General features: G+C 39.3%; 1 protein-coding gene across 12 annotated transcripts in view; it reads right to left on the bottom strand.

Moving 5' to 3' along the window:
* The window catches only part of NTNG1 (netrin G1), a 155,811-nt gene that overhangs the window by 49,940 nt on the left and 85,161 nt on the right, over positions 1-20,710 (bottom strand). For all 12 annotated transcript variants that reach the window (XM_054073203.1, XM_054073213.1, XM_054073201.1 and 9 more), the window contains exon 4: positions 8,771-8,943. In XM_054073203.1, the coding sequence (XP_053929178.1) occupies positions 8,771-8,943 (173 nt within the window). The remainder of the gene's footprint in view (positions 1-8,770; positions 8,944-20,710) is intronic.

Below are 20,710 nucleotides of genomic sequence, written 5' to 3'. Positions count from 1 at the left end.
GTAGTGGGGACGCATCCCACTGCTGCCGGAAACTGGTACGTTATATGATATGGATTGTTTCCACTCAGTCTTCTATCAAAATCTGTGAGTACTTTGCAGCAGTGAAATGATGTGAACAGTGTAGAGAGAGAGATCAAGAATCAGGCTCATTGCATCCCTTAATGAATAACTCTATTCAGCTAGACATAAACAAGTAATTATATTTATGTATATTCAGTTGTTATACCAAAGCAATGTTCACTCTAAATTACCTTCCAGTTTAAATCACTGGAATGGTTATTAATGGTAATAGTTTTATAGTGAGGAAACAGAAAGGAAAGCATGCAAAAGAAGTTCAGGGGTAGCTACTGCCCCTGAAATGGCAAACATTGCAGAAGAAAGTCTCTAATACTATATTATTTTTGACTTTATTTGAGGGTGGTGGTTTGGTATATTACACGTTCAATGTAAGTGCATCTAAATTTCCATGCATTACTTCAGAGAAAAAAAATCTGGTGTTTTCCTTTCATACAGTCTTCTGCATCCGCCCTGTAATTTTCTTGTTTCCCTTTTTCTCAGAAATGGGTTGTTTTAGCTATCAGCTACCATTGAGCTGACTATTGAGAAGAGAGAAAAAAGCAAATCAGATGCTGGCAGAGAAAGCAGGTTTTTTATTTCTTCTATAGATTGTGTCTATGTGAAATCCGTAACACAAAAGAACAGCATCAAGCTTTCGGTGAGAAGGGCCACACTGCTGCTTCCAGTCTCAGGGTGGGTCACACACTGCAGTCCCTCTTACTACCTGCGTTGTCAATGCCTGTGCGCGCTTCCCACCAGCAGCACAATTAATCTGCACCTCTTCCTGGGTAGGGAGTACATGTGGGATGAAGGAATCATTCTGTCAACTCAATCTTTGCTACCATCTTTCCCACGGGCTTCTCTGCCTCTTCTCCATCACAAGCTGAACATGCAGCTGCTGTACAACGGGGAGCCAGGGGAAGGCTCCTGCTGCTTTTGAAATACTACACCCAGCTCACAGCTCGCTCACATTCAGGGAAAGAGTGTCACCAAGAGCTCAGTGAATTATCCAGGTGAGGTGACTACAGCCCAGAGGCTGAGAATTAAGACTGTGTCCTATGAAAGCATGGCAGGATACGATAGTAAATAATGCAGTGCAAGTCTGGATACATATTAATTGCTGATCAAAGCTGTGAAAGAGCTTTTGTGACAAAAGAGACGTCCTTATAATTGTACTCTACACCACACATTTTAACTCTTCAACAGGAAGAAAATATAGAACATTCCACAGAAAAGTCAGAGCGGGGCTGTTAATGCCATATTTGATCTTTTGCTAGAATGCATGCTGCAGCCTGACAGCACTCCCTGCAGCGACTCTTTTTTTCCCTTTGCCACTACTCACTGAGGAATGATTGCAATATTAGATCCTCAGCATCAATTTCAGAAGTTCTGAATTCTCTAGTAATTTAAAGCCCCAAGAAGCTGGAGGAACCTAGCATCTTGTAATCCTTCAAAGGGAATGATCGTTATGATCAAAGCAGTGAACTTTTTGTGTATTGCCAAACCTGTATTCAGCTAAAGGACCATACACAGTGAAAGACACATTTCTTAGGAAATTCCATGTTTCATTGCAAGAGCCCTAGAACTCCTGCTACTGTTTATTTTGCTGTTGCTTGCTCTGTAAAGACTGAGAATTTTTCAATTCCCAGAAAAGGAACCACTTAGATAAAGCTTGTTATCCCCCATCACTGCTTTCCCAAGCAATATCACCCCAAATAAATGGGAAAAAGAAAATAGTTATTGGTTTATCAGGTAACACCTTTTAAAATGTGTTTTTTTCCTCATGATGTTTTAGTGAACTCCAAACCAGTATTAAAAGCTCTCTGTCTAGGAATCTTCCAGTGAGATCAAAGGATTTTCTTCAAGTAATTATAATTTACTCAGAATATTGGATATCAGAAACTTCAGAAAGCCTGGGACTCAAATCTTTTTTAGAACTTTGAGGAGCTTGTAACAGACACTTTGCTTTCCTGACCAAAACACTCTTTCACTGCTCCTCTTCGCTGTATATAGCAAAAATAGAGTTGTTTGAAACCAGTGAGGGATGGAATCAATTCATTTTCCTGCAACAGATGCCACTATAATCAGCACAAGCAACCAACTCAGCAGGGTTATGCAAGAAGGTAGAGTGCTTAAGAATAATTTTTCAAGCCCCATTTTAAAAAAGGACATCTCATGCTATTTATAGTGCATTGTTTTTTTAGGTATGTACCTGCAATGTTTTGCTGGCCATTGTGCTGGATACTTGCTGGAGGGAAATTAGTTTATCGTTTGCAGATTTTCCTGACACTTCTGCCTTCCTGAATGCTCTTGATAGACTACAGTTTTGCCCTAACTGCCAAGTTTCCCAGCCTGACACAGCTTTTGTGTGACATCTTTCTGTGGCTCTACATCTTCTTTAAGCTTCATGAGTCAAACTTAATATGTAATATAAAATAGGAACAATAAGAAACTTTGCTGTTTCATAACTTATTGCATTCATATCTTCCTTCTCTATGAAAGTTGTTAGCAAAATCAAGGAGCAACATTTTAAATCTTAAGCATGAGTGTCCCATTCTTTCAAATCAAGATAACGCGTATCACCTCCTGCACCTCAGTCATGAAATAGTCACTGGAAAGCTCCTTCCAGCTGTTTGGGAGAATGGGGCCCTTAGGAAATGGGGCACTGTACGTTATGAGTCTGCTTTGACAGGACAGCAGGATGTGTGGTCTTTTCAGTTACAGGGGTTCATGCTACTTGGATTCCTGAACAGAAAGCCTGCCATCACACAGCCTCTTGGCCAACTTCATTTACGCTGGTCTTTCAAGATGGCTTTGTGTCAGCAAATATTCATAGGAGAAACTGCACAGACAGATGATGGTAATCAGTGCAATATTTCAAGTACAATATTTTTTGCCAAAAATGGCTTCTGTGGCAGCTGTGCTGCAGTGATGCCTCGTTAGGTCTTTTTCCATTGAGGGAGAATTAAGACTGTGCTGCTGAAGCAGAGGCTGTACCACCAGAAGAGGACCCATGGCAGGAGAAATTCAGCAAACTGGTTGTGACTGTCTACCTAGCTGTTGACTGAAAAGAACCACTGATGTTCCCTGTGTCCTGGTCAATCCTTTGTTTCACGTTGAACTACGAATTAGGAAAGTCATGCAACAGCTGGGAGGCAGTTTTTACCGAGTGTCAAGCACTTCTGGTATAGGTTATTGGTTGTGGAGGAACTGACAAAAAGCGAGCAGGCTTTGATGGATGGCAGCCCAGCACAGTCTTAGACAACTCTGTCTGGTGGAGCAAAGAACATAAGTGCCAAAGATGATCTAAACAACAGGAGGAAGAAAAAGGCTAGTGCTGTCAGACACAGACAACTGCTGAGGAGAAAAGATATCTTGTGATACCAAGTATAGAGAAATTCAATAAGTTCACTTTGAGTGTCAAAACACATTGCAGAACAAACTATCCATAGAATGTGGCAGCACAAGGGAATAAATGTAATCACAAAATAGTCAATAAGATGGAGTGAAAATATAAAATAAATGCTATGTGGGAGACAAATGCAGAAATACTGTTAGTGGCAGTAAACAACAGAGTACCCGGTGTCTTTCACAAGCAAAGCATGGGAAAAATGTTTTATGTTCTCCTGAAAAACTCATGTTGACTTAAAATGAGAAGGATAAAGCAAGTGGCTTTATGTCAAGGTTTAGACTATGACTGGGTGAAAAACTGTTTGGATGGCCGGGCCCAAAGAGTGGTGGCAAATGGAATTAACTCCAGCTGGAGGCCGGTCACAAGTGGTGTGTCCCAGGGATTAGTGCTGGGTCCAGTCTTGTTCAATATCTTTATTGATGACCTGGATGAAGGCATTGAGTACACCCTTAGTAAGTCTGCGGATGACACTAAGCTGGGTGGAAGCGTGGATCTGCTGGAAGGTAGGGAGGCTCTGCAAAGGGATCTGAACAGGCTGGACCGCTGGGCTGAGACCAGTGACATGAGGTTTCACAAGGCCAAATGCCGGGTCCTGCACTTGGGGCACAACAACCCTATGCAGTGCTACAGACTAGGAGAAGAGTGGCTGGAAAGATGCCTGGAGGAGAAGAACCTGGGGGTGTTGGTTGACAGCGACTGAACATGAGCCAGCAGTGTGCCCAGGGGGCCAAGAAGGCCAATGGCATCTTGGCTTGTGTCAGAAACAGTGTGACCAGCAGGTCCAGGGAGGTTATTCTGCCTCTGTATTCGGCACTGGTGAGACCGCACCTCAAATCCTGTGTTCAGTTCTGGGCCCCTCGCTCCAAGAAGGATGTTGAGGCTCTGGGGCGTGTCCAGAGAAGAGCAACGAAGCTGGTGAGGGGGTTGGAGAACAAGTCTTACGAAGAGCGGCTGAGGGAACTGGGGTTGTTTAGCCTTGAGAAGAGGAGGCTGAGGGGAGACCTTATTGCTCTCTACAACTACCTGAAAGGAGGTTGTGGAGAGGAGGGAGCTGGGCTCTTCACCCAGGTAACAGGGGACAGGACAAGAGGGAATGGCCTCAAGCTGTGCCAGGGGAGGTTGAGATTGGACATCAGGAAAAAGTTTTTCATGGAAAGGGTCATCAGGCACTGGCAGAGGCAGCCCAGGGAGGTGGTGGAGTCACCATCCTTGGAAGTATTTTAAAGACGGGTAGACGAGGTGCTTAGGGACATGGTTTAGTGGCAGATAGGAATAGTTGGACTCGATGATCCAAGAGGTCTTTTCCAACCTGGTAATTCTATGATTCTACGATAATCTAAAATGGTCTTGTATTTCACGAGCTTTATCTTGAAAGGGTATAGTAAAAATATGGCAGAAGCAGAACAGTGGATACAATAGAAATTCCAGCTGGGAAAGATTTGGAAATGGACATCAGGCTTCTTGTTAAATCTGAGCAAATTTCCCAGATTCAGAGACTCTCAAGAAAAAGGATCTTCTTATTTTGTTAAAAAAAACCCTGAGAGTTTCACTTTTACAGCTATTTTTAGCTCTGTCTTATTTAAGCACACTAATATAAAAAACCCTTCAAATCCATTTAAAGTATTTTGGTCTTAATAGAAAAGATAGACACTAAAAATTGGAGGAAAAAAGAGTATCAAAGGGACACTTTATTACTGGATTATACAACATGTCCCCAGGGAATTAAAGCAATATAGTAAAGGAAGTTTAGGGTCAAACCAGGTAAGTTAATTCTATCAATATGTTCCAGCAACTATTTACAGAATTCACACCTGACTACGAAGAATATAATGATAGGGCTGACCCAATTGAGATGGTGACAAGGTAAGTGACATTACACTCATTGTGCAGAGAGTTTACAGAATAATGTAAAAGTTCATATGCTCCAACACATGTGGCATTAAATCAGGAAATGACAAAAGAAGTGAAACTTTTACATACTATAAATGATTGCTGCTTGTAGCAAGTAATCAGACAACCCACAAGAAGAGAAGCTGATTTAGTTCTGAATAGTACATAGCACCCGATTCAAGAAGTAGTTATCAGAGAACCACTTCTGGACTGAAAGTCAACATACTTGTACGAAAAGGATAGAAAAAAATCCACTGCAGTAATATTTAAGTTTCAGAGAGTGAGCAGATAAAAATGAGGAAACTAGTTAAAAGAAAAATGGAAAGAACAGCTAAAAAGATTTAATACAAACAGTACGCAGGCAGGCTAGAGATAAAGTGTATGACAGACTCTGAATAGTAACATATAACCCATCAATTCTTTTTTTTTAAATTATAAAAATCAACTATCTCAAACAAAAAACAAAACCAAAAACAAACCCAACACCCAGCCCAAACCAGCAGAATGAAAAAGATTTTGGAAAGACACCCTTTGAAAGCGTAAGTCATCACAATGGACAAAGATGTGGAAAAAGCACATAAAATCCGTTAAGTTAAATATAAACTACAGTATTTTGAGAATCAACTTGCTATAGACATAATCATTCCTTTTTGTTAAAATAACCACACTAGATGCAGGATGTCTCCAAAAGAGATGACAGGGTAGATGGGCGAATAAGGTACAAAAGTACTAAATATTAAGTTAATTGTTTTCAGTGATGTTCACAACAAAGAAGCTTAGAGCAATTCATATGATCTCAGGAAGTTTCTCAATATCTGTCATAATCCGAACATCTTCTAGAACAAATAATAATATTGAACAATAAGAATTGCCATAAGGTGATGTTCACCCCAACGGTGTTTAAAGGAACTCAAATATGACATTTCTGAACTAACTACTGTAACATATAACCTGTCACTTATGTCAGCATTGATGCCAGAAAAAATGTTTTAACTGTGGCATAGTCTTTAAAAAGGACTCAAGGGCTGATCCCTGTAATAAAAAACTATAAAGCAGATTCATTTTCACACCATCGTAAAAGATCCATGTTGTTCTCACGTCTAGAACATCACATGCAGTTTTAGCCTCACCAAATAAAATAATGACATCATACAACCACAAGAGAGTAAGAAAGCACAGATGATAAGAGATGTAGCATGATTTTATATATTGTAAGATTAAACAGATTAGGATTTGTCATTTAGAAAATTGGAGGAGTGGACAGGTCAAGGCTATATTAATTGTATAAATGATCATAAATGGTATAATGGATGTAAAAAGGGATGCATTATTCTCTGTTTCTTCTTTTCTAAGGAGGTACAGGCTTGACCATATAAAAACATTTAAAGCACACAAAAGGAAATACCTTTCACTCATTGTGTCATGAAAATGTGAAATGTATTGCCATAAGATGTCACTGAGGTCAAGTTTATGACAGCTGGGTCTCTCTCCGCTCAGCACTAGCAACCACTGCGGGTATGATGGAGGGTCCAGCTCAGAAAGCCAGTTTATAGCTGGCAACTGGGAAGGCAAAGAAGAAATCCTTCATACTCCTCTCTGTTTGCCATAAATTCCTGCTGCTAATCACTGCTGAAGTCAGGATTTAAGGATACGTGAAGCATTTGTCAGCTTAAACAAGGTTAGGTTTTCATGATGCTATCATAGTAGAAGTAGTAATAGTAATAATAAATAGCTGCCTATTATTTGCAAAACATTTTGATTTTTGATGGAACTGTATAGCTGATGGAATTCAATAATGTTGAAAGTTGTTTTAACAAGCTTCAGGCATCTTTTTGGTGGGCGCTAATTCCACTGTTCCTGGTGTGTGCTCAACTGATTGGAAATGATGTAACTGACAGAGAAAGCTGCATTTAGAAAGACCCCCGTTTTCATGTTCAGATGTGTCTTGTCACTAGTTTAGATGATTGCTGGGGTAGCAACTGCATATTTTATATACATAAAAGTATATATGTGCTTACATATGTATGTATGTATGTGTGTATAATATATAAATAAAACCAACCTGATAGTCTCATGATTTTTTTTCAAACACAGCTTTAAAGTATTAATTTCGCAAGCCACACTCACTTTTTATAACATCCGAAAAAGTGAATACTCTTACAAAATGTTTTTCCCCTGCTTTCTGGAAGTTCATTTTTTTCTGCTCAGTAAGAATTTTATCATAATTTCATGCCCCCACACTTCATGGTTTGTTACTTGTTCTATTACTCTCACATTTAACTTGATAAGGTCCTGCTTCCTATGATATTCATTTTTGAGTTTTGATTCTTCACAGCTGCTGCTTTTGAAGTCTTAGATAACATTCTGAGCATTGCACATTGCTCCTGGTTTTAAACTTTTCATTCAGCTGCAGTACATAGCTCTGTTTCTCCAAAATAACTAAAATTGTTATATTCTAATATTCTAAAAAGAGCATTTTGCTTTTAATCAGGACAGAACTGTGGACTCTTTTCTTAAAAGAAGCTAGTAACTTCTGTCAGAAGGTTTGGTGATTTATCCTCATCTTCTTCAATCCTTTCTTCAAAGGAATTTAAGTCTGTTACTGACTTCGGGAGGATTCTGAATCCCTGTGTATTTCAAACATGCATGAAAGTAAGAACTGATGCTCATACTCGTCTTCATGTCCTCTTTTTCAGGACCACGTTCTTTATGACACAATCCTATCCAGGACCAGGAAATGCAGCTGTCAATAACTTACTTCGGATAATACGAAAGTGTGCGCGAACACTGAGTGTAAATGTTGTTGAATGGCTATTTTTTGGATCCAAGCAGATACAAAAACTTAGGGTTTGCCCTTGCTTTTCTCCTTCAACAATTACAGTGACCTAAAAGAGTGCACATGAATTTGGACTGTAGGTCAACATCAGGTAAAAACGTCCTTTTGCAACTTTTGGATCTTTAGTTAGCAACTTTGGTCTGAGATCTTTTAAGTTTCTTATATAGATAAAAAATGAACAGCACCTCATCTCATGTGTTGCGCTGAGGTTGTTTGGAATCTTGAGGCAATAAGGATGAATGGAGAGCTGAGCACATCATGGCTGGAGCAGTACTGTAGATATTCCCACTGGTTTCTCTCCTCTGTGTGTGCTTTATATGTGAAGGGTCTTAATTTTTTCATTATTTAGCATTTTCTGTGCAGTGACCAGGGATTTGTCTATGGATACAAACATGCAGTTCTCATGCAAGTTACTTAGACCCATGTGAGAGCGCTTGTAAGTTGACAGCTTGTCCAATTATATGCACTGGGTCATAAAGAAATGACAAATTTTGCCAAAATCAATCTTCCTTCAGAGTTGCGATATGGGGCAGAATTCTAATAATGAAATAACCTTATTATACTGAACTACTTACAGATATTAGCAGTGCCTTTAGGTATAGGCAGATAAGAACCAGGGCTCCACGGTCGGCCCTGGTAATTCTTCTTGCATTTTCCACAGTCTGGGCCAGTTGTGTTGTGCTCACATTCACAAAGTAGTCTTTTGTTTTCTTCTTTACAGCCAGTAGCATGAAGGTTGCACTTACACCTATTTTTAAAAGGCAAAAATAAAAAAAAGTGGGACATTATTTAGAGGTGAGTTTAAGTTCAGATTAAGTCTTAGTAAAGCATGTCCTATGGCAACCACTCTATTTCTGTGTGTTGTGCCTGTATTATTGTCTTAGCATACTTCACAAGACTTCACTCAAATAGCATGTTGTAATATCTTCAGCTTGCAGAGGTCTAAAAGCAGTAACTTCACCAAGACTTTCCACCAAGATGCTGAATCTTTTCTTGTTTTCAGTAAAGCAGCTCTTGAAATTAACTAAATAATTCATAATTTTCACTACAGAAGGTCTATAATCTTGCAAAAATTAAAGTTACTCATTACTCCCAGGAATGAAACAAGCCCTATGCCTATGCCCTTCAAGAATCTGACCCAAACAGATCCAAATTAGGTCTTGGGTGTCTGAGAAAACAGATTTCAATTAAATACCCTCTGCAATGCCACATTTAAGTAGAAGTGAAGCTCACTATAATGGTGTTTTGCCATTCTTCTTCAGCAAGTACTCTCTTGCTCAGAAAGGAAATTGTTTTGCCTGCTTTAATTAGTTGTAGTAGCTGAAGGTCAGAGGAAATATATTGGTAAGCGTGTTAAGTTTTACTTAGGAAAGAACGCTTAATAAAACCTTGTGAAAAAATCATTAGATAAACCAGATTCTAAGTTTTGCCTTAGAACAATTGTATTTTCCTTAAATTCCCCTCTTTCCCTGAAACAAGCACACTTACACAATGGGAAGCTAGGTTCATAAACAGGAAGGTATTGTCACCTCTTTGCATCCCTTTCCAATAGATGTCAAAATCTGTTTCTGCTTGCGGATGGAAAGACAACTACTATTTAACAACCCTGTCTGTTTGTTTTCCTAATGATTGTACATCTAGTGATTTAAAGTGTTCTCATGTGGGCATTTGTCACCTGTTCCTCACAGTCACCAATAATTAGAGCAAAACAACACATGGAATGGCCAAGTGCAAATTAACAGCTGTCAAACTGACTTCCATTTGGAAGGAATATGACCTGAAGCAACTGCCCACATACATATATATCCCCAGGGTAAAACAAGCTTGCAGTTGTCATAAGTGGCTGCTGGAGAAAACCCACAAGAATCTGTAATACAGTAGATGGTGGAGCGTTCTCCTCAATGCTAGAAATGAAGCAGATGAAACTGCTCTTATTTGAACAATGCTCATTCCGAAACAAAATGGGGTTCAGCACCCTTTAAATTGAAATTGCCAAACTGTATTGAACATGCTAGACAAAATAAAGTGTGATTCATTTTTTTGTAATTTCCAAAATATCGATGCTTAAAGACTACATCAATGGTAAAGTAAATTTTCAATGACTCGCCACTGCAGAATGATGCTCGTCTGGGTGTCAGTGGATAAGAGATAGAAGATTTTGGTAAATAGTGCTGCTATTAAGAAAAGTGTGAGTGTTTTTACTGTCAAAAGAAATATGAAAATGGAAGACTCCAAAACAGGAGAGAGATAAAATAATCACAAGGCCAAAACTTAGAGAGAGTCAGGGAAGAAAGAAGCGGGAGAGAATGTGCGGTCGCCAGAATAAATAAGAGGGATTGATTAGATGTCTTTCAGGGGGAGATTTCTGTTTTATTGGAGGGACTCATCAGTGTCAGAGGCAGCAAACTGATCTAGGCAGGAAGAAAAAGCCTGCTGATTCTGAAGAAAAGCTGTAGTTCCTGGGGCTCTGAAAGGATGCTGCTGACTGGCAGGGGATTCAAAGTGGGAAAAATAAATACAGGTACCTCTGCTAATTGTTTTAAATGTGCACAGCTCTCTAAAGGAGCACCTGAAAGTATAGAATGGTTGTGTCAGATAACCTTGTGCAAAGTCTGTTTACACTTCTTAGATGCTATACTTGTCATGTGTTCCTAAAGAGATAAACTGACCCTCAATTTTGCTTCATGGTTAGAAGTCTTGGGCAGACTCTAACCTTTTCCATCTGTCTCCATCTCCCTCTGCTCCTATCCAGTCCCACAGGACTTCATATGTGCACAAAACACTTGCGTGTATTTTTGTGTATGGGGGTATATATACATACACAAACAATTCCGATAAGTTCTTATGCATATTGATTTCCTTTTAGTTCCCACATTCCCTAACTTCACTGTGATCCACCTTTTCATAGGTTGCCTCCTCCTTTAATCAGCCCTCCTACAGGCATTCAGAACACACATACACACAAAACAGATAATATAAAGACTTCTCAGCCACTTAACTTCCTAAATGGAAGAACTGCTAAATTACTCTTTCTGCCCTAAACAGGTAGAATAATCACAGATTCATTCAGCCAATGCCTCTCTGCAAATTAACTTATTTTGATGTTTTATATGTATTTTTGAAAGCCCTCCCCGCAGAATCCCCCAGAATGTTGCATCCTACCTTAAAAAAAATTTCCAAATAGTACCATGTTTATGAGAAAGGAGAGCAAACTTTCTACTTCCTCCAATTAAAACAACAAAACCAAAACTCAAACCCCACAAACCAGCCAACCCACCACCTCCCAAAATCCCAACCAGCAGTGGGGAGAGAGGTGTAGCTTTCTATGAGTGTAACTTAAAGTGATTGAGATTAAAAAACAAATTTGATCACAAAAAAAAAAAAAAAAAAAAAGACTGATTTAAAACCTCTGTGGACAGATAATAGATAGTCAAAATCTAAGATTAACAATCAAGCAAAAAAAGAGCCAAAAAGGGTGAATAATACTAAACCCCTCAGAATAATTCAAATTTAGCTGTGTTTGCAAACCTAAAATAATAATCCAAATAATTCAAACTTAATTTCCAAGGAGAAGAAAGTAAGGAACAAATGTGGCCACTGTGGTTTTCTACAAGATTAGCTAAAGATCAAAGATCAAATTAAAAAAATACATTTATATTAAAAATGTTAAATGTAGAGTTAATAACAGTTAGTTAAAGTGGGCACAAAAAGAAATAATTTAATAAAATACACCCCAATCCACAAAAGGTCAGACAATGTGTGGCCAAAAACCCATTACCTTTGCCTTCATAGTGTATAGGCAACATAAAAGTTGGGTTTGTTTTATGATCATTAGTGTTATATAATTATGAAAAAATCTGTAGATTAATGAAATATGAAGAGATTAAACTGGAGTTCTTGTTGGTGTCAGCAACTATACATGGGGAGTAAAAGAGCAGAAGCATAAGCAGAAAAAAGACATATAGAGGATTGAACCACAGAGGCTCTGATTCTCCTCTCACTTGCACCGATTTTTTGCTGAGGTCACTTCACAGATCTCAGAGAGATTAATCATGATTTCCACAGCAAATCAAAGATGTAGCTGAATACTGAGTCAGTGTAAAATGCAGACAGCACTAAAACGGAAAGAGAAAAAAAAGCATCCATGGAAAGCAAACTGAAGGTAAGTTGGAGGGGACCATTTCTGGGGAAAAATAAGCCAATACCAAATTCTGTGCTGTATGTGGAGAGGCATTTTTACTGAAACAGGGAAATAATATTTTGTATAGTTCTGTTTTTTTTTTTTTTTTTTAGGAACACAGCATTAGGAATTGGGCAATCTGTCCCAAGGACCCCATCAGAGTGTACATATGGGCAATCTCAGTGACTTCTGCAAAGAAAAGAAATGCCTGTTGCACTTGAGGGACAGGTTTCTCTGGATGAATGAAATAAGTGAATGTGCACAGTGGAGCTGAGAGATGACTGAAGTACAATAAAATGCTATGTCTATTTCTGGGATGAGCAGTAAGGGAAATTGAAATATTTAACATTACAGAAAGAAGACTGCTTAGGTAGAAGTACCATCCAGATGGACCATGAGAGCACTACTCTTGTGACGAGATACATTGGATTGTGAGCAGTGCGAAAACAAGGCAGCAGAGCCTGGACCTTAGGCATTTTAGGTAACTGTGAATCAGCTGGGCACCGCTGGTCTGGTCGCTGACTTGAGCTCCTATCGGATCACTGTCAGGATGTGGACATCAGCTTCCTATGGAAGACCGCTTAAGTTCAGAGTCCTTCATCTGTCTCATCTCTTCTTTTAAAAGAAGATTACCTTTCTTTTCTGCTCCATAGGTAAGGACATACTTTGTCACTTGATGTGAATATCCATGACGATAAACTATTGCTGAAAATCCTAGGCACCATTTGCAATTTCTTTAAACACTTGCTTTGAAAATCTATTCCTGACTGTTACTGCTTTAAATCTGAGATGGTAACAAAAGTTTAATTAGATTTACATACAAAGCACATTAAACCCAAAATTTCCCTTTTAGATGCTTCCATTAGAAGAATGTGGTCACTTTGGCTGCATCTATAAGAGTAGAGAAGTTCTGAAAACCTAAAAACCTGCTTCTACATCCTGTGTACTGAGTTACAGATGACATTATTTCATGCTTCTATAGTTTCTTGAAATCCAAAGAAAAAAGTCGAAGTGCTTTACAAGGTATTATGTACACGTGCCCAGAAATGCAATTACTGCCTAGCAGTGGGTGGGTAGCAGCTACTTAGCACGTCAAATGGATTTGCTTGTGTACTGAGAAGGGATGATTGAGGGAGATGTAATAAGTACAGCAGATATGAGGATACAGGAGATGGAAAATGTAAGAGAATGTATGCTGCAGTCTTTGCACTGCACTGGACAACAGACCGGGGCAAAATCTCATGGAAGGACAAAGTAAATGTTAAGGGCAAAGTGCAGTTCCAAGATACAATATATGCTCACCATAAACATAAACTGAGGTCTAATGCTTTGTATACTACATCCTTACAAAGAACTTCTGAAGTACGTGATTACAGGTATCCACGACTCCACGAGCAATTAGGTTGCATACAGGAAGATGCAGGTCTTGAAAAATAGCTTTCTACCTGAAGGGAACAGTTGTCTGCCTGTTCCATCTGGGAACAGTTTTTCCACACTTTTTTTTTTGTTGTGAGAATGGCTCTGTCGGTGCTGAGCTTGTGGCCACGTCCCCACAACGCTTGTCTGCATTTGGAAACTTCCATCCTGATGTTTCCACAGCTCAGCTGATATCCATCTTTCTAGTTCAGCCTGTGAGGACTCCTCCTGCTAAGCAGCCTGGTTACAGCATACACAAGAACACATTTCCCTCCAACGTGCAAATTCAATTTTGAATCGCTGGAGATTGATGTTGCTGACCAACGCTATAAACTCTAATTGTGTGGGAGAACAAATTTGTTTTTCTGACCACTCATCTTTGACAGACTCATTATTTTGTCATAAAGCAATTGAAATGATATTTTTGGCAGTTACATAAGGCGCTGGAAGCACTCTGGCGTGTTGAAGGAGCAGTGTTGTTGTAGTGGGAGCAGGAGCCCTGGGAGCACTGCGTTCCTCACAGGCTCTATTTACATACAGACAACCGACATTAAAATGCTGTAAATATCACTAATGTAATCGCTAATAGTGTGCTGATGCTTTTGCATGTGAGTGCCAACCAACAGACTCGGGGTCACATGAGGGGATCATTTCTGTTGAAGAGATCATTCATGGGAAAGAAAGACAAGAGAAGCTCTTTGATACTTTTTTAACAGCTAGCCATATGTTCCTCACTTACATACATCTTTGGATCATTCTAGGTCATCTCTAAAGTTTAGAAAATCAACTTAAAACCAACTTGTAAGCCCTCTGCACAGACTCTTCCCTTTTACATGCCACAAGTCAGCTCCCTGCTCCCAGATAAGCAAAGTCTGAACTTGCAGAAGAGATGGCATGTTTGCTCTTCCCATTACTGCCCACGCAACGTGGTATGCACACAACGTAAAATACCATCCCCGCACAGTTTTAATTAGGCATTTTAAAACACTGTTAGCAATGTCAGGAGCCTTAGGCAGCTCCTTAGTGCTAGCAACTACTTCCAGCACCTTGGTGGAGTTGTCTTAAAGGACTTGGCTATGTTTAGCAGGACATCAGTCGTGTTAAGGCTGTCATCTACATTATGCCTCTCAAGCTTACTAATGACCTTAAGGCAGCTTCACCACTGAGATTTAGTTTTCTAATATATTGTTGACAAAGATGAAAATTCCATGTTGCAAATACATTTTTAAACCATGAAAAAGGACGAGATGTAGGTTTAGAAAGCGAAAGTTAAAATATAAGCACCTCTAAAATATACCATGAAGTCTTCGGGATAAAACCAGCTTTGCATCTGAATCATTAGGTTTTCAGGTTTCTTTTTTTAATTTTTTTTTTTCCTTTTATAAGACAAATTCATCGCAACATGAGAAAGTGTCTGTGCAGACAAATGACAAAACTCTTGCACCACTGAGTGTACAGGTAAACATCATGAAAAAACCTCACATAAGTCTGTTTTCCTTTAAATCTCTCTAAAAAGTGGAACATCTTTTCAGGCAGGCTCACAGTCTTGGAAACATCCCAAGTCTACTGAATATTATTATTCATTATGTCATAGGATTTTTCCATGTCATGTCAAAAAAACCAAAATATGGTGATCCTTATCCTAGACAGGTTTACAATTGAAGCAGATTTTGTGGGGATGAAAAAAGTATAAAGGACACTGTTGTGAAGAAATAAAATGATTGCTGGCCAATTTACTTCTGTGAGGATGGAACAGCTAGTGAGAAGACACATATAAAAGAGGTAACAAGATAATTATTGCAATCTAAGCTACCAATGCTCAATGCAGGGACTACCCTTCTGAAGAAGTCCTGAACTAAAAGGGTCAAAAAACCTGAGCACAGTTGGCAATCAGAAAACGGCACGTGTTGGTGGCTGCAAGTAGGTGTGCTGAACAAACGTCCCAGCTCACATAAAGAAGAAAAGTCAATTCAGTTTTTTATTCAGTATTTTGTTTGAGTCACATGACTATCTCAGGTCCACATTGCTGTAAGGAATCCAAGTCCAAAAAAGGCACTACATCTTTTTCTGGAAGTTATGAATAAGCCCCCTGTAGCCTGCTGGTAAAATGTAGCCACTATAGTGAGAGTAATGAAATGCAAGTCTTTTCTTTCATTTGTGTATTTATGGAAATGCCTTTGGTCACCAGTCTTCTTCCCTGTCCCTTTCCCTGGTTTTATCTAATACACCATAATCTCCCACTGAAAAAAGATTCCTTTGTGGAATGGGGCTACATCAATAATGAAGGATAAAAAAATTCAATAATAACAAATATAACTTTGTATAGGTAGATATATTATTCTTTCATTTGCAAAGCAAGGACTAATGTTGGATCAGGTTTTTTAAGCTTCTTAAATCTGTAAGTAGCTTTGTGGCTAGAAAAGAAGTTTAACCTGTACTCAGTAATCCTGCTGCACCTTAGTACCTTTGTATCCAGAGATTTACAGAAGCCTCTCCAACTTTATTCTTTACTGTTTAGTTTTCACTGCTCAATTTGGGAGGCAATTGAATTAGATTCCCACAGGCAGTATGGAAAATTGGGGAAAATAGCTTCTTATTCTCCCTCCGCTGAATATAATATATCTAGTGGGGAACAGCAAACCCTAGGCACAGAGAGCATGTTTGCTTTGCTTTCTTCAGTGGCCTACTTCCAAGCAGTTTAGAGAGCTTGAAATTAAAAAAGAAAACATAGTCCAAAAGGGCAGCATAATTCCCTTTCCCAGCAAGTACTTTCCAAGACTCAAAAGCGTGCAGGACATGGAATTGCCCACTGTTTGCAGTAAGCCAGCCCAACCACAGAGTACACAAGTGCTGAATTGAAATATTAACATGTTTATAAGATTTATTATGTTAAGATGCAAATAAACATTTCTATATAGCCTGATTATTTCTATGGGTACTACTGTCAAATTAAATACTGGTCAATACGAACAAGAACTACAGGATCACTACTGATCGATTTGTACCTCAGCCTGTATTTGATGAGTACTCTGTCTGATAGACGAATACTGTCTTCCTTTCAAAGCCAAGTGTTAGTAGGGCAGGTCCTTTTGGTTTCACTGCTCCATTCCCCCTGCTCCTTTCAGACAGAGGGCCAGAAGCAATCTTAGCTTGCCAAATAAACTGTAAATGTTTCTGAAATGCAGCAGTTTACTAGATGACATGCTTCCAAACAAACAGAGGCAACTGAATATGTTTACAGGCTAGATCAGAAACATTTAGAACTCAGATATATAGAAAGGAGGAGGCAGTAACCTATTAAACCTCTTACAAACACCTTCGTATTTAAGCATTTGAAACTGTTCTGATTTCTTGGCTAGATAAAAAATGTTACAGACCAACAGATATGAAAATATTCAGGCTTACTTCAGTCTCTTAAGTCCAAAGTCTAAAAATAAGCCAATGATGCTTACGCTAGTAGAAAGGAACAACTAATTCTAAGTCCAAGTTATTTCAGTTCACCACGTAAAAAAAAATACCTACCCTCGGTAATAAATACTCAGATACAGCTAGCCAAGTGGAATGGCCAAATGCTCTTCTAAAATTTTCATTTCACATTCTCTAAGTGTTAAATCTGAAATAAATGTCTGAAAATATCTAACTTCCATCCCCTTCCCAAATATTAATTTTTGCTTTTTCTTCAGAGATATTAGCTTTCACGGAAATGCGTCAATAAAGATAGTGGCTACAAAATCTGCTAGAGTTTACCAGCAGCATGTTCTGCAAATCATTTCACCTGTGATCATAGTTTGCCAGATTCTTCACTGATGTAACTCTGTCTGCAGCAGAATCAATGAATTTATGTTAGTTCACACTGTCTGAAATGTGGCCTAATTTGTTTCCGGTTTTCATTCATATTATCCTAGGCTTGGTGGCTGTGTTTTTAGATAATGGCAAATAATCATTTATCATTTTGAACGGCAGGCCCAAGATTTTACAGAAGTATGGGATGGAAACTGGGAGCCAGTGGAGGATAAGGAGTCCCAGGTGTGATGTGCTTTTAGGGACACAACTGCTGAGAAGGTATAGTGCTGCTATTTCACACTGTTTCTCTTTTGCTTTAATGTCTACCCTCAGAAATAGGAAGCTTTTCTTATCTATGTGAAGGATGCTGAACAGGGACCATGGCAGTCATGTCTCTCTCAGAAAGGAGTAAAATCTTTTGCTAAGATGAAGATCAATAATGGCAGTTCCTTCCAGTACTCCCAGCTGATTATTTAACACTAGTGATTGTTTTGGTAGGTTCCCAGACTACCACTGAAGAATGGAAAAAAAAGCAAAGAATCTAAACTCTACGTACATCAATTTTACAATCAGCTTTTCTTTTTCCTTCTCTCCCACATGAAAATGTCACTCCATCTTTCCGGGATCTCTCACCTACTAACTTGCTATACTTCACACAGCAATCAATGTCACGATACATACATGAGATGGCATGGCAGAGTGGGAAGAACATCTGTTGCAGAGGTACTACACAGCTTACGTGTTCTAAATTGTCATGGTATATCACTGGTGTTTTAATAGGTTTGTTCTAAATATCAAGAAAAAGTAGTAGATAGTGAAAACCTGCATATGCTCAGCTGCCCATGCTGTTATGCATCAGAGAGAGAAGGGCTACCGGGACAAGACTGCATGTCTCTCCACCTGCTGCAGTAGTGCAATTCGCTTGGCAATGCCCTCTCATTATCTGTCTGATGGTGCAAAACAGCTAAGGAGCATGCTGGCTGACATCTAACCACTGCTTGTTGCCATCACAATATTAAGGGAGCAAAGCTTTTGTTATTTATTTATTTTTTTTTCTGCTGACGAACAACCTGCTTAGCCAGCCCTAGTTTTCTATCCATCCATTAGGCAGTAAGTCATTACCAGCAAGTCAATACAGACCAACAGATACCCTGGACACATCTTGTACTTTAATCAGTATAATATCACCAGGCATAATTTAACCACTATATCACAGCAGTTGTAAAAGTCCGTACCACAGCCTGCTAGATCATTAAGAACGTGACACACAAACCTCAGATGAAAGACACAGCAATATATCACTGCAAAGTTTTATAGCTTACACATTCAAAAACAAAAGTTAAAATGTCTTTAGATGTTACAGTTTCTTCTCTTTTCTCCTGATACAAATCTGAACATTAGATTTGAAATTCCTGGCATTGCGTTAATGTGCATCATCACTTTTAAACTTATTGAGAGACCAATTTTTCTGGGTTTAATTTAATTAATACCAGTCTTACATCTGCTCACTAGCAATCCCAAGAAAGCTGCTCTAAGATGCTAGCAATTACACCAAACTTCCTGTCTTTATTTGTAAGTAGTATTTCACAGTATCAGCTGCCAGCTGGTACCCTGAATTCTTTTTCCCAGCACAACACTGAAAAGGAACAATTTGTTGTGTGGGAGGTCTAAAATTGTGGTCATTAAATTACCATCCAAGTGGACATGCTTACAATACCATTCAAAAATGTAACTTAACTCTCTGCAGCAGAAAAATTTTACTCTCACATGTAGCAATACCTCAAGTGAGCTCTTACTTATTTGTGTCCATAGCTAATGTTGGACAGATCTGGCCAAAGCACAAATCTCTTTACTTTAGGCTTAGAGAAAGACTCAGTGTGTAGCACCTATTGTGTCACAGTAAGGAATAAAGATTTTCATGAGCCGTTGTCGGGGAGCAGCATTTCTGCTACATGAGAAACAAATAAGGTTAATTTCATACCAATTGCGATAACTTTTTGAGGACTATAATAGAGAAAAGCAGCATAAAAATATCCGTGGTGTGCACAGAATTCAACACTAGAGAAACCAGTTCTGTGAACCAATACAGCTGCTGCTCTATTCAAAAGATTTTAAAGCATTTCTGTTTAAAAGACCTCCTATGGCTTCATTTAAAGTCTCAAATGTGCCCCTAGTAGTTATTGCTGCAGGGACAGTATATATGGAAGAGCTGGGTATGAGCTGAAATGGGTTGCCTCTAACGGAGAGAAAATATGCCTTATGCTACTCTGAGCAATCCTTCTGGGAGGAGCAGCCGCTGTGATCCGTCACTCAAAGCAAAGGCCCCCTGCCACTGCTGCTGCAGGATGCCAAGCGAGGGCTGGCCCCATGCAGCTGCAGCGGCGCTGAGGGTGGGATCCCTGCACGCAGGCACAGAAGATGTGCGCAACAGCCCACTCCAATATGGCTGCTCTTGGACACCAAGTTGCACTTGCAAAAGTAAGAGGTCTCTGATAGCTTTAATGCAACAAATAGCTCAGTCCTGTTTCTACTGCTACCAGTAACAGGAAAGGCGTTTCTGTGGGTCCTGGTATCAACATTTAGTGAGGAACCCTCTCCTCATTCTCTGATAGGCATCTGCTGTGACCAGCTCTGCTTTTAAGCCCTCTTGTTAAGTTTCTGTCTGTAGCTGAGAGGATTTTACAAATCAAAGCCCTGAGGATGCTTCCACCTCCCTTCCAAACAAACACAGAGGCCAGGAAAGGTTTGTCTCCAAGAAGAAAATGAGTCATAATTGAGAGAAAATCAAATGCAAAGCAGAATCATTTACAGAGCCTGCCTAACCCTGCCAGAGTGGCTGCTTCGATCCAACTCACTGTGGCTCCGACAAAACACCCCGCCAGGGCCATGCAGGATGCACTTTGCTGCAGAGCTGCAGCAAAGGGTAGGAAATAGCAGGAAAGCTTCAGGCAGTTGAAAAAAAACTTTGAAAACTGCCAGAAAGGTTGAAAAAAACTTTGAAAACTGCCAGATAGGAGTCACACTTTTCTCCAAAGAGAAAAGACTACTGACCACATCCTTGGGTTTTTTTTTCTGCATATTTCGGCCACCTTTTACTCCAAATGTACCACCAATATGCACAACCAGCGGTAAAGCA

Source organism: Cuculus canorus, chromosome 8 (genome assembly GCF_017976375.1).
Source record: "Cuculus canorus isolate bCucCan1 chromosome 8, bCucCan1.pri, whole genome shotgun sequence".
In the NCBI taxonomy this organism is placed as follows: domain Eukaryota; kingdom Metazoa; phylum Chordata; class Aves; order Cuculiformes; family Cuculidae; genus Cuculus; species Cuculus canorus.
The sequence above is the reverse complement of the archived record's forward strand: the minus strand, read 5'-3'. Positions and strand labels throughout refer to the sequence as shown.